This window comes from Acinonyx jubatus, chromosome A2 (genome assembly GCF_027475565.1).
Source record: "Acinonyx jubatus isolate Ajub_Pintada_27869175 chromosome A2, VMU_Ajub_asm_v1.0, whole genome shotgun sequence".
Classification (NCBI taxonomy): domain Eukaryota; kingdom Metazoa; phylum Chordata; class Mammalia; order Carnivora; family Felidae; genus Acinonyx; species Acinonyx jubatus.
Window position 1 is genome coordinate 28,076,978 of NC_069383.1, and position 12,077 is coordinate 28,089,054.

The 12,077-nt window shown below is 39.8% G+C and overlaps 1 protein-coding gene across 1 annotated transcript in view; it reads left to right on the forward strand.

Moving 5' to 3' along the window:
• Positions 1-6,412: 6,412 nt before the first annotated feature.
• IQUB (IQ motif and ubiquitin domain containing) overlaps positions 6,413-12,077 on the forward strand; it is a 57,928-nt gene continuing 52,263 nt past the window's right edge. The window contains exons 1-2 of the mRNA XM_015067305.3: positions 6,413-6,605; positions 11,001-11,428. Coding sequence (XP_014922791.1) covers positions 11,005-11,428 — 424 coding nt within the window. The 5' untranslated portion in view covers positions 6,413-6,605; positions 11,001-11,004. The remainder of the gene's footprint in view (positions 6,606-11,000; positions 11,429-12,077) is intronic.

Here is a 12,077-nt window from a genome sequence, read left to right on the forward strand (position 1 = left end):
CTTTTCAGGTCTAAGCATTTGCTTTCACTATAATAAATTATATTTATAGCCAACCATTTTTTTCAGGTCCTTTGAGCACATAACAAACAGATGACTTGGTGTGTCTTTTCTCCAACGTTTTAGCCCCACTTCCACGGTTCTTGGGTGTCTTATCTATTTCACCAACAGAGCTTCTCTGTGCCTGTTGATTAAAAGGACCTTATTGGGGGCGCCTGGGTGGCTCAGTCAGTTAAGCGTCCGACTTCAGCTCAGGTCACGATCTCACACTCCGTGAGTTCAAGCCCTGCGTCGGGCTCTGTGCTGACAGCTCAGAGCCTGGAGCCTGCTTCGGATTCTGTGTCTCGCTCTCTCTTTGCCGCTCCCCTGCTCATGCTCTCTCTGTGTCTCAAAAATAAAAACATTTAAAAAAAAAAAAAAGGACCTTATTGATGTTTGCATTAGAAATGCTAGTGGTAAGGGCGCCGGGGTGGTTCAGTCGCATGAGCGTCCAACTTCGGCTGGGGTCACGATCTCACAGTCTGTGAGTTCGAGCCCCACGTTGGGCTCTGTGCTGATAGCTCAGCCCTCTCTCTCTGCCCCTCCCCCCCCCACGCTCTGTCTCTCTTTCTGAAAAATCAAACCTTAGAAAAAAAAAATTTTTAAAGAAATGCCAGTGGTAGAATAGTAGTTGTAATACAGTAATAGTAGCTAATATTTGTTAATGTTTGCCAGGCACTATTCTAAGTACTTGACTGATTTCCCTCTTAAATCTGCACTACAACTCAGGAGTATGATTTTTACAGGGCGCCTGGGTGGCTCAGTGAGTTAAGGATCCGACTTCTGCTCTGTCATGATCTCAAGGCTCATGAATTTGAACTCCATGTCAGGCTCTGTGCTGACAGCTCAGAGCCTGGAGCCTGCTTCAGATTCTCTGTCTCCTTTTCTCTCTGCCTCTATTCCAGTTGCGCACACACACACACACACACACACACACACACACTCCCTTTGTCTCTCAAAAATAAACATTAAAAAAAAACAAACTGATCTTGCAAATTATCTCCATTTCTCCAGATAAGGAAACCAGAATTCAGTGTGAATAGTGCTCTCCTGCTATTGTACTCCATTGTAGGCTACGTGGGGACCTTGGAAAAACAGGTGAAGAGATGGTGTAAGAACATAACCAAGGTTGTGTAGCTAGTAAGATGTGGAGCTAAATTTTGAACCTAGACAGTCTTCCTCCAGAACTCGTGTTCTTAATCGTTATATTATTTTTTATGAACATTCTTGGGTTGTTACTCCTGCCTGTATTATGTGGACTTTCCAAAACAGGCTCCATCCTGCTTACTTGACTTGTTTTGTCAAAGTAACTATACAGAATAAATAGGAACAGAGGTAGTAAACTGGATTTCATTTTGTGCAAAAATCTTCATATGGATTATAGGTAGATCATGTTAATGGGGTAGGTATTTAAAAGGCATGGCTATGTTTATTTTTACATTTTTTACATTCATGTTTATTTTTACATTTACTAACTGCCATTCCAACTGCTCAGAGAACCTTACTGAACCTGATAGTTTTTTACTCCTATAAACTTCCAGATTAAGCTTTCCTGATCATTTTACAAATGATTCTATTTAAAGATCTTCAGTGTTGCTGAGTGGCTTCTAGACTAATTTTAGTAATTTTCAGAATGGCCTATTTCAAATCTCCCTAGGCTTCTCATATTTCATTCAGATTAATCATACACCACATACTTCAAAAGAAAAAGAAGCTTATCAGTTTGAGCCTTGCAAACAAAAAGATGGCAGCAAAGTTGACGCCCCCTTTCTTCTATCTGGGTACTGAGTGCAGAATATTCAAATTTCTCCCATTCTTTCCTTTGGGACGGAAATGATTTACATCTAGGATGACCGTATAATTTTTCATTCAGCCTGTAAATGATTTTGAGAGAAGAAGTGTTAATACTTTCATAAGGATGGGGTTCCGGGGTAGCTCGGTCGAGCATCTGACTCTTGATTTTGGCTCAGGTCGTGATTCCAGGGTTGTGGGATCAGACCTGCATTGGGCTCCGTGCTGAACGTGGAGCCTGCTTGATACTCTGTCTCTCTCTCTGTCTCTCTCCCCGACTCATGTTCTCTCTCTCTAAAAGAAAAAAATTCCATAAGGTAACAGGAATAAACTATGACTGTCACGGGCAAACAGGGTATGTGGCGCCCACTGGAGTAAGGCTCAGTTCTGAGGGCCGCCTTCCTTTCTACCCCAGAAGTTGGAAAAGTAGTCTTACCTGAATAGAAATGACAGGATGTCAGCAGTGGCAGCCATTGTGAGCCACCAGGACTCAGGTTTCATTGTGTTTCTTCATTATCTGTTACTCTACTCCCTGCGCCCCTACCCGCCTCAGAATTGGGATGGAAGAAAAGGGGTTTATCTTTGTCATTTCCTTTTCCAGTCCTAAAGTGCAGTTACAGAAGTGAAGCTAATTGAGCTTTTCGCTGCAAAGCAGATTTATTTTCAAGCACAACGAGGATACTAGATAAAAGTGAAAGCAGTCTTCTGTCAAATGGAGATCAAGATTCTTAGGTAGCTGACTTTGGGACCTACTACAATGGGAAGGCTTGCTGTGTTGCCCTCAGAACTTGTCTCTACCTGATGCTTTAGCAGGCTTTTCAAACAGATACCCTTTGGGCCAGCTCTTCTAATTCCTTCTGCCCACCAGGATGGTATTCCAGATAGTCTGCATTCTGTTTATCCAGGAACTCTCCCATGAAGTCTAAGAGATCAGTTCCACTGTTCTCAGAAGCTAAGGTCTTCAGGTCTTGCAGGACCTTGCTTCACACGTGCTCCAACTGCAGAGCAGACGTCATCAGAGTCTGTATGCCACTTCCCAGTTCTTTACATCAGGCCCCAGTCACTGGAAGACAGATGGTACCCTCATGTTTTCTCTGTCAAAGGGAGGAAATCAACAATGTTCTGTATAAGAAAATTCCCACATACAGGCTAATACCAACCTTTGCCTTTCCCTCCCAGCCTCCGTGGTTACATAAACATTCCTATGCAAGTGTGTTGTGGGGTCTAGGGTAAAGTAGCAAACCGCTGAACATATCATGAGTATTTTCCAACTGAGGGTAGAATATTCTTTAAAACTCAGTACTTAACTAACGGGATTGCTGCCCATGCTACAATAATAGTAATACTACCTTTTTGAGAACAAAGTAAATGAAAAGGTAGACGTTTGGTTTAGACGAGGATCAAGAGGTTTATTTTTAATAGAATTCACAAAAAATCAAAGTGGGAATATGATGTGTGATTTGAGTTATTGATGGGGACCGGAGAAGTTTTAACACTTTTAAATAAAAGTGTTTATTTAGAGGGAATAAATCAAAACTCTAGTTAGTGAAGGAAAGTAGCTGACGATTGAGAAAAATAGTGAATTATAATAGGCTACCCCTAAATCCTAATGTCTTAACAACAGAAGTTTGTTTCTTGCTCATATTACAGGTCTAATGAGGGCTGACAGTTCTCGAAAGAGTCACTCAAGGGCTCTGAGCTGAGGATGATGCCATTTCAACACATGCTTCCATAGCCATAGGCCAGGAGATTTCTCATGATCTTCGAATATCATGTTTGTTTGTTTGCTTGCTTCCGGATGAACATTTTATGCATTTCTAAAGATAAACATTACTGTTTTATAACAATATTTCATTTTACTTTCTTTTTCTATCACTGGACGGCTGATTCCTTTTCTCAGGGTAAAACAGATCTACAATCCCTACCTAAGTACCAGACTTCAAGAATGTTTGAATGGAAGCTTTTTTCATAATTCATTTGGAAGCAAAAGCTGACCTGAATTGGTCTTTATCTCGCTTTAATGTGAATATGAATATATTTTTGTCACAGATTTAATGTATTTGATTCTGGACTACTTCCCCAGACCTACTGACAGTGTTACAGAATATACAGCATATGCTCATATTACCTTTCAAAAATCTGCAAAATCTGAATTCAAACACATTTGTCCCTTGGTTTCAGAAAAAAGTTTTCAGAAAAAAAAAGCATATATATAGTTTCTTAACAAGCTCACAGAGGTATGGTCCAAACTTAATCCATATAAATAATTTCTAAAAGCATAATTTTCAGGTCCTTGGTTTTCTAAATTCTTCTAATATTTTTTTCTAATACATTCATTTATATCAAAATACATTTTGGCCTGGAGTAAACAATGAGAAATACTTTGAAATGTTTGATTTCATACAGCCACTAGGTGGCATCTTTGTAAAAATAGAAGCACATTAGGGGCGCCTGGGTGGCTCAGTCGGTTAAGCGTCGACTTCAGCTGATCTCACAGTTTGTGATCTCACAGTTCGTGAGTTCAAGCCCCATGTCGGGCTCTGTGCTGGCGGTTCAGAGCCCAAGGCTTGCTTCAGATTCTGTGTTTCCCTCTCTGCGCCCCTCCCCTGCTCACACTCTTTCTCTCTCTAAAAAATAAATAAACAAACAAACAAAAAAATAAAAGCACATTAAAAGATCTGTCTATTGTATAAATAAATACTGAGATAAGTAAAGGTGGATGTTTCACGAGAAATAAAGTTAAGTCATTTTGAGCAATAACTCCTGAGAAAATGCATAAGTTTATTGTGAAAAGTAAAATGTAAAATGAAATTTAAAAAATTACTTTTCCACTTTCAGAATTGAGATTCTTTTTCCTATTCGTTGTTTTCAGCCTGCATTTACATTTATTTTGTAGAACCAAACAACTATATGTTTGTGTGTATATTTGTGTGTGTATGTATATGTATGTATGTATGTGCATGTGTGTGTATGTGTGTGATTTTGATGTGTAATAGTCACTCCCACCTGTAGAGACTAACTCAGAAACCCACCAATTTAAGTTAGGCTCATATATTTTAAGACAGTTGTGTAAGATCATCTCCACAGCAAAGTATAAATAAAATATGAACGTATCGTGGGTATCAAATCACATTTAACACTGTGAAGTACTTCAAGTTTTCTATCACCAGGTTTTCCTTCCTCCATCTCCTGCCTCTATGCCTACACCTCACGAGGAGGACAGCGAATGATAAATTTTAAAGAGACCCAGCACAGTGAGTGTTTAAAACCAATGGAATTCTCGTTACTAGTAAAATTTAAGATACATTATGATTTTGGAGATGGCAATAGAAGAGTGGAAGAACTTGTTTACATATCTCCAATCACACCTGGTTTACCCATGAGAGACTAACTCTAGGGGTTATATGAATGCTTCCCCCTCTTTTCTCAGCTCTTTGTGAATATGTGGAATCATGAAGTGATTTAAACAAATTTGCTTTTATTTAAAACCATTATTAAAGCTGACTATATTTGAGAATATAATACATATTTTATATTGTTCTAGTAAAAAACTGTCATAAAATGGGATGAAGACATTGAGAAAAATGACACTGGACATTAAGAAGTTATTGGGGGCATGAGAATGTAATTTCAGTGGAACGGTATAAAGGACTGAAGACATTGAACATTATGAATGAAGAATGGACTTTTACTATCTATGACAAAAATTTTAATTTAATCAACCTTACGTGCCTTTTAACTATCAAAGTGTGTTAAACAACATAGAATCGTCGTTTAAAATTGAGGTCTGGAATCAGACTGGGTTTAATCCTGGCTCCCCACTAAACCTCTCTGAGCCTTAGTTTCCTCATTAAGTAAAACGAGGCTAATCACAATTCCTCTTTAATAAAAACCTTGTAAGGATTAAATTAGAAATATATATTAAGTGCTTAGTAACAAAATACTTAGTAAGTATTAGCTATTATTATGAAGCTACGTAATATCTGTCACAACATTTGCAACAGGAATATAATTGATCCTTTCCCCCAATAATATGTGCTGCTTTAAAAACCTTCTTAATTTAAAGAATTTACAGTGATAGAAAAAACCTTTATAATTCCGTGATTAACCAAAGCTTTGCTTCTCCTGACTTAAAAGAAGGAATAGCTCCTGTCTCCCTTTTCTCTTTGGCTACCAGGAAGCTAAGAGCCAAGTTCTAATATTTACAAAGGCAAGCAGGCACGCATTGTGTACAACAATCTTCCCTTGTCAAGGTCTTCACTCTCACTTTATATTTACATATAATTACATTACACATAATATATTACATACCATTTTTTAGATCTATAAGCCAAACTGCTTTCAGCTTTTGGTTTGGAGAACTGTGCCCTGCCGCAAGTTTAAGCGAGAGTCTGGAAGGTAGCGGCCGATTCACTTTAGGACGTAGGTACCCAGCACAGAAAAACCCTGCCGCCAGCTTTCTCCTCCTCGACCCCGATCCCGCCCAGGTCCCGCTCGGATCCGGTTCAGGACCCGCTTCAGGTCCAGCTCCTCCCTTCGCCACACCCGTCCTCCAGCCCCTCGCCCCTAGCTCCGCCCCTCTCCTTCCCTCCCCCGCTTTTCTTTCCAGCGCGGGCACCGCCTCTTCTCGCGTGAGCGGGGCGAGGCGGGAGGAGGTGGCGCCGGGGCCGTTGCTAGGATATGGCCGACAACACGGAATGTGGCGGGTGCGGACGCTGCTTCCTCTGAGAGATTTTTGAGAAACCTGTGCGACCCAAGTAGCTGCTTTTCTGAGTCAGGTAGGAGGACAGGTTCTGGCTGCCCTCCCTTGGCCCCACCCTCAGACCGGTCTTGAACCGGTGACAGGCGCTGAACTCCCAGAACTTTGTACGGGGCGCTGATCCCTCCTGGGCTCTGGGGACTGCTTGGCCGCTGGACACTGTTCCACCTTTGCTTCAGAAACCGTGCAAAGCATCCCATCTTTCTTAGTTCCTTTTCTGGCTCTGGATCTCAGGTTTGGGATTCGGAAGCAGCAGCAGCAAGGCGGGAGGTGTACCTCATCTTCCACCCGGAGTGCTTATCACGGTAGTAGTCGTAGTAGGTAGGCATCCATGGGGACCATTTTGAGTTCTTTTCTAAATAGAGGGCTTTCATGCTTTCCTCCTTGGCACTCTCCTCTCCACCCACGGTCTTTGCTGTAACTCTTAAAAAACGTAAAAATTAAACAGGTTTATTTGGTAGAAGGCAAAACTGGATCCCAGCCTTACTGGTTCCATCAACATTCTACATATATCAGTGAAATCATGCAAACTGTAAGTGAAAGGGGGACATTTTTGTATGCAACCATCATAGGGACTACTTTGGACAATGTGTTTAAAGATGAAAACATTTAAGTTTGGGTAGCTAAAGGTAAAAGTGATAAAAAGTTCAAACAGTAAAAAGACTGTGCAGTGAAAATCTGTTTTATGCTTCAAGGACCCGGCCTTAGGACAGTAGTGTGTTATTGAGACCATCTGGACTGGATTCCTGACCGCACCCAGTAAAGGTCCTGTATAAACTCTTTAAGATTCTGGCTAGTGGTCCAGAGGTCTACTGTCTTGCAGCTGCCAAAGATAAGCCTTGTTTGTAAGTTCCCTTGCTTATTAAACTTGCCACCTACCATTCTGGAATGCTGCCTCTTTCTTTGGTTTCTCCTTGCGTTCCATGTATGGGGCTCAGTTTTGGATTTAACCCCGGGGGAACTCTAGAGGTTGTAAACCAACAGCTTTGCTTTTTTACTTAATTGAATCGTAAAGTATGTAGCTTTTAGAATTGGCTTAGCATAGTTCATTTGAGATTTGCCCATGTTGTATCAATAGTTTATTCCTTTTTTTATTGATGAGTAGTATTCCATTTTATGAGTGTCTCATATGTGCAGCCATGCCTCAACTAAGGAACATTTGTGTTGTTTCCAGTCTTTGGTGATTAAGAATAAAGCCTTTATGGGGCGCCTTGGTGGCTCAGTCGGTTAAGCATCTGACTTCAGGTCAGGTCATGATCTCATGGTTTGTGGATTCCAGCCCCTTGTCAGACTCTGTGCTGACAGCTTGGAGCTCAGAGCCTGGGGCCTGCTTTGGATTCTGTGTCTCTCCCTCCCCCCCCCCCCCCCCCCCCGCAGCTCTCTCTCTGCCCCTCTCTTGCTCACGCACTCTCTTTCTCCCAAAAGTAAACATTTAAAAAATCAAAAAAGAATAAAGCATTTATAGACTTTTGTATACAGATTTTGTAGGTGTGTAGTTTTTCATTCCCTCTGGGTAAAGGACACAGATTGCTGGGTCATATGATAAGCATATATTTAATTTTATAAGAAAACTGACAGTTATTTTAAGTGCCATACAATTTTCGTTTCCACCATCAGGGTATAAGAAGTCCACTTGTCTTCATACTCACTAGCACTTGCTATTGTTGGGCTAAAAATATATATATATTTGAAGTTCCATTTCTTTAATAACGAATGACACTGAGCATCTTCTCACGTGCTTGTTCTCAGGCCGGGGCTAGAATGAGGCAACTGGGTCCCAAACTTAGGAGGCATCTATTTTTAGGTGCACCTGCAACTATAGCACAGCGCGGCGCTGCATTGCTCCTGTGCCGCTCTAGTCTTGACCCCGCTTATTTGTCTTCTGAAGGATATTCTTTGTTGACTTACCTGTTTAAATATTTTACTCATTTTTAAACTACTATTCTTTTCTTGTTGAGTTTTGAGAGTTCTCTATATATTCTGGTTACAAGTCCTTGATCAGATATGAGCTTTGTAAAAAATTGCCCCCCGGGCTATGGTTTGTCTTTTTATTCTTCTAGGTGTGTTTTTAGAAGAGCAAAAGTTCTTGATTTTGTTGTTATTGCTGTTTTAGAAGAGGACAGCTTGGCCATTTTAGCGGGGGGAGGATGACCCACCAGACGGAGACAAAAGCATTACTTCAGCCTCCCCGAAGGAATGGGAGGATTATGTTTGCCAGGAATCAGGGCTTCCTTATGAGACTCTTTCTAATCAGGCCATTATGCCTCATTATGGGAGAAAATAACCAAAAGGAAGATTTTTTTTTTTGTAAGTGAGAGCCTAAAGAAGTTTCTTGAATGTTTTAAAAATTGAGCTTTTGTTCAGTTTTTTTTTCTCATTTCACTTTTTCTCTTTGTTATTTTGGAATTTTAAACCTTTATCTCAGCTCTTTTATTGGTTGTACTTGAAATTCACCTATGCATATTTAATTTAACAAAGTCTAGGGTTAAGAATATCATATCCCTCAATTTTGTAAATAGTATAAGGATTTGAGAACAGCTCATGCTCATCTTTCCCTTCCTAATTACATATTACTATTGTCTAATATTTCAATTTTCTGTTATTTTGTGTTGACAGTATTTGGCGTTTACCCATATGTTTATAATTTATTTTTTCACCTCTCCTTTTGCACTTTGGACTTTGGTTGAGCCCATTTTCCTCCATCAAATGTATCCTTTACAAGTCCTTAGAGTAGATACCTTGGTGGTAACTTATTTGTTAAGTGTTTCAAAAGATAATTTTGCTAAGTGCACAGTTTTAGGTTGATAGTTCTCTTCTTTTAATTAGTCCATCGTTGCCGTGGCTTCTATATTTCTGATGAGAAATCTACAGTGAGTTTACTTTTCTCCTTTGTATTAATGTTAGCAAATTAATGTAATCAAAACCGTAGATGATATGTACTTTATCACTGTATGCTTTCCAGACCTTCTCTGTTATTCTGTAATGTAATTACAACATATATGGCTTTGAATTGTGTTTACTTACCCTGTTAAGTGCATATTTATGTTATGCTTCTTGGGTCTTTGCATCCATATTTTTTATCAGCTTTGTGAAATTCTCAGCCATTACCTTTAAAAATATCTTCTCTCTTCCATCTTTTTGTTTTCTCTGGGATTCCAATGTGACCTATACTAGATCAGGGGCTGGCAGACTCTTTCTGAAAAGGGCTTCTCAGGCCACGCGCAATCTCTGTTGCATATTCTTCGTTGTTTTTTATTTTCAAGTACAAAACCATTCTCAGCTCACAGTAAGATCTACTTACCGGTAAAATAGGCTAGACTTTCTTTTTCTCTTTTGCATGGCCCTTAATCTCATACTTTTCATCTCCTTATCTCTTTACAGCATTCTATATAAAATCTTTTTATTTATCTTCTAGTTCATTAATAATTCTCTCTTGAACTCTAATGCTATGTTCATTGAATTCCATAAGTATATATTTTTATTCCAGATATTCCACACTTTTGGAAATTTGTCATCTAGTAGACAGAGAACTTCATTAACGTTATTTTTTTTCTCTATAAGGATTTGTGCTTAACGTGTTAGCCCTAAACACAACTTTCCCATCTCACTACTGGTCCAAGTTCTAGTCTGCCCCCTGCTGGGCCACTTCTCCCATCCTCCCTTCCATCCTCCCTTCCACCCTCCCTTCCTGGCTGCCAGCTTTTTAAGGTAGGCTTCCTGCTCTGCTGGCTCTTCACTGCTCTGATTCCGCTCCTGCCCCTGCAGCCTGGCTGTTGGCTGCCCTAGGCCACCCTGGGCCCAAGCTCCTGGATGCTGTCATACTGTCTCCCAAGCCAAAGCTCTTGGTTGCTGTAGCTCAGGCCCTAGCCAGCTCCAAGATCCTCCCCACAGTTTGTTGATATGTTTGTTCTGGGGAACAGAGGTCATTGGAGACCTCTGCTACGATTTGTGAGAGCAAAGCTACTACAAAGAGTGTTTACTATCTGGGGTACGGTTGCTGTGGAGCCGGCAGAATCCTTGGAGCTTCTAATCAATTGTAACCTCAGAAGCGTAAATCCTGTGTTAGGTTGTGTTTAGAAAAAAAAAAAAACTATTCAAATAAGTTCTTTCACAAGGCATTGTTCATTGACTAAGGAAGAGGTGACAATATGTTTTAAAATATTTTTAAATATGTTCTTGACAGTAGATCTTTCTCAAATTTATTGTGCTTTGAGGTCCTCTTTTGGTGTAATTTTTACTTTCTGTGTTGTTTTTATTAAAAATTTACCAGTGTTTTTACCTGATGCCATTGCTAAAATAATCAGTATTTTTAAAAAATAATGAGCAACATTACACTATGTATACCAGCAATGAATTTGATATTTGGTATAGAAATTTTTATGTGTAATAAATGTATTTATGTTTCTTGGTTCAGGAAAATGTCTGATCAGAAAGAAGAATTTGTTGCTCAGAATACTGTTAATGCATCAGAAGAAAATGATGATGCTTTTGAGACTATCAATATTCCGGTTCCCTCAGAAGAGCTTCCGGAGTCCGATCAAACTGAAGATAATGAATCTGAAGTAGAACTGTCTGGTGAGGGCCATGGCACACATGCTGAGGAGGAAAGTAGCCAGAGGTTACCAAGCCTGGAACCAAACGACGAAGAACAACCTGTGGGAGAGGTTATGTTGCCCAAACACGCTTCATATTCTCCAAGACTTTCTCCAGAGCACTATCGAACTGAATATGATAATGCAATGCTGCCAGCCAGAGGGTATTCTGGATCTCTGACACTTCTGAATAAAATAAAGGCCATAAAGGAATCTCTGAAAACATCAATGAAAGATTCCTTAGCAACAGGTATTACCTAGGGAAGATAGGATATTCTGTACCTCATGTCGAAGAACGTTTACTTTTTTAAATTTGTTTTCGTTTAAGGTTTGTTTTATATGTGATATTACATACTTTCCCTATCCCTTTCCCTTATCCACAAAACTTCTGTAGCTACTGCCACTGCATTTCTAATTATGTGTGAAGCTTCTCTATTGTGCAGGGTACTATTTTCCCTAAATAGATGAGCACTATTAAACTTTAAGTTGATGCTGATCTGTTTTTCCTAAGTGAAGTAGGTTTTTTTTTAAATGTTTAGGGACCTTGGAAAATGGTGGACAAATTGTTGAGTATAACTGTAATTCTTTGACATGCCTCTTTGGAATTGATTCTTCATAGCTGGCAAGAAAGAGTTGGAATGGGACTTGACTCCAGAGAGCCTAGTTCCATCTCTAGTGGTCATTCCTCACATCTTATTACTTTTACATAATTCTAGACTTCTGTTTAGTGTTAACTTTATATTTAGCTTCAGGAAAACTGTCGTTGTCTTGCATTATAGGTTAATTTTAAAGGCATAATGTTGATGCCATGTAGGAGTCATTACTACGTGGTTAGTAACAAAGCCAAAGTGGAGGGGCAAGAAGGGGGCTGCACATAGACCCATCCTAGTTGGGTGATT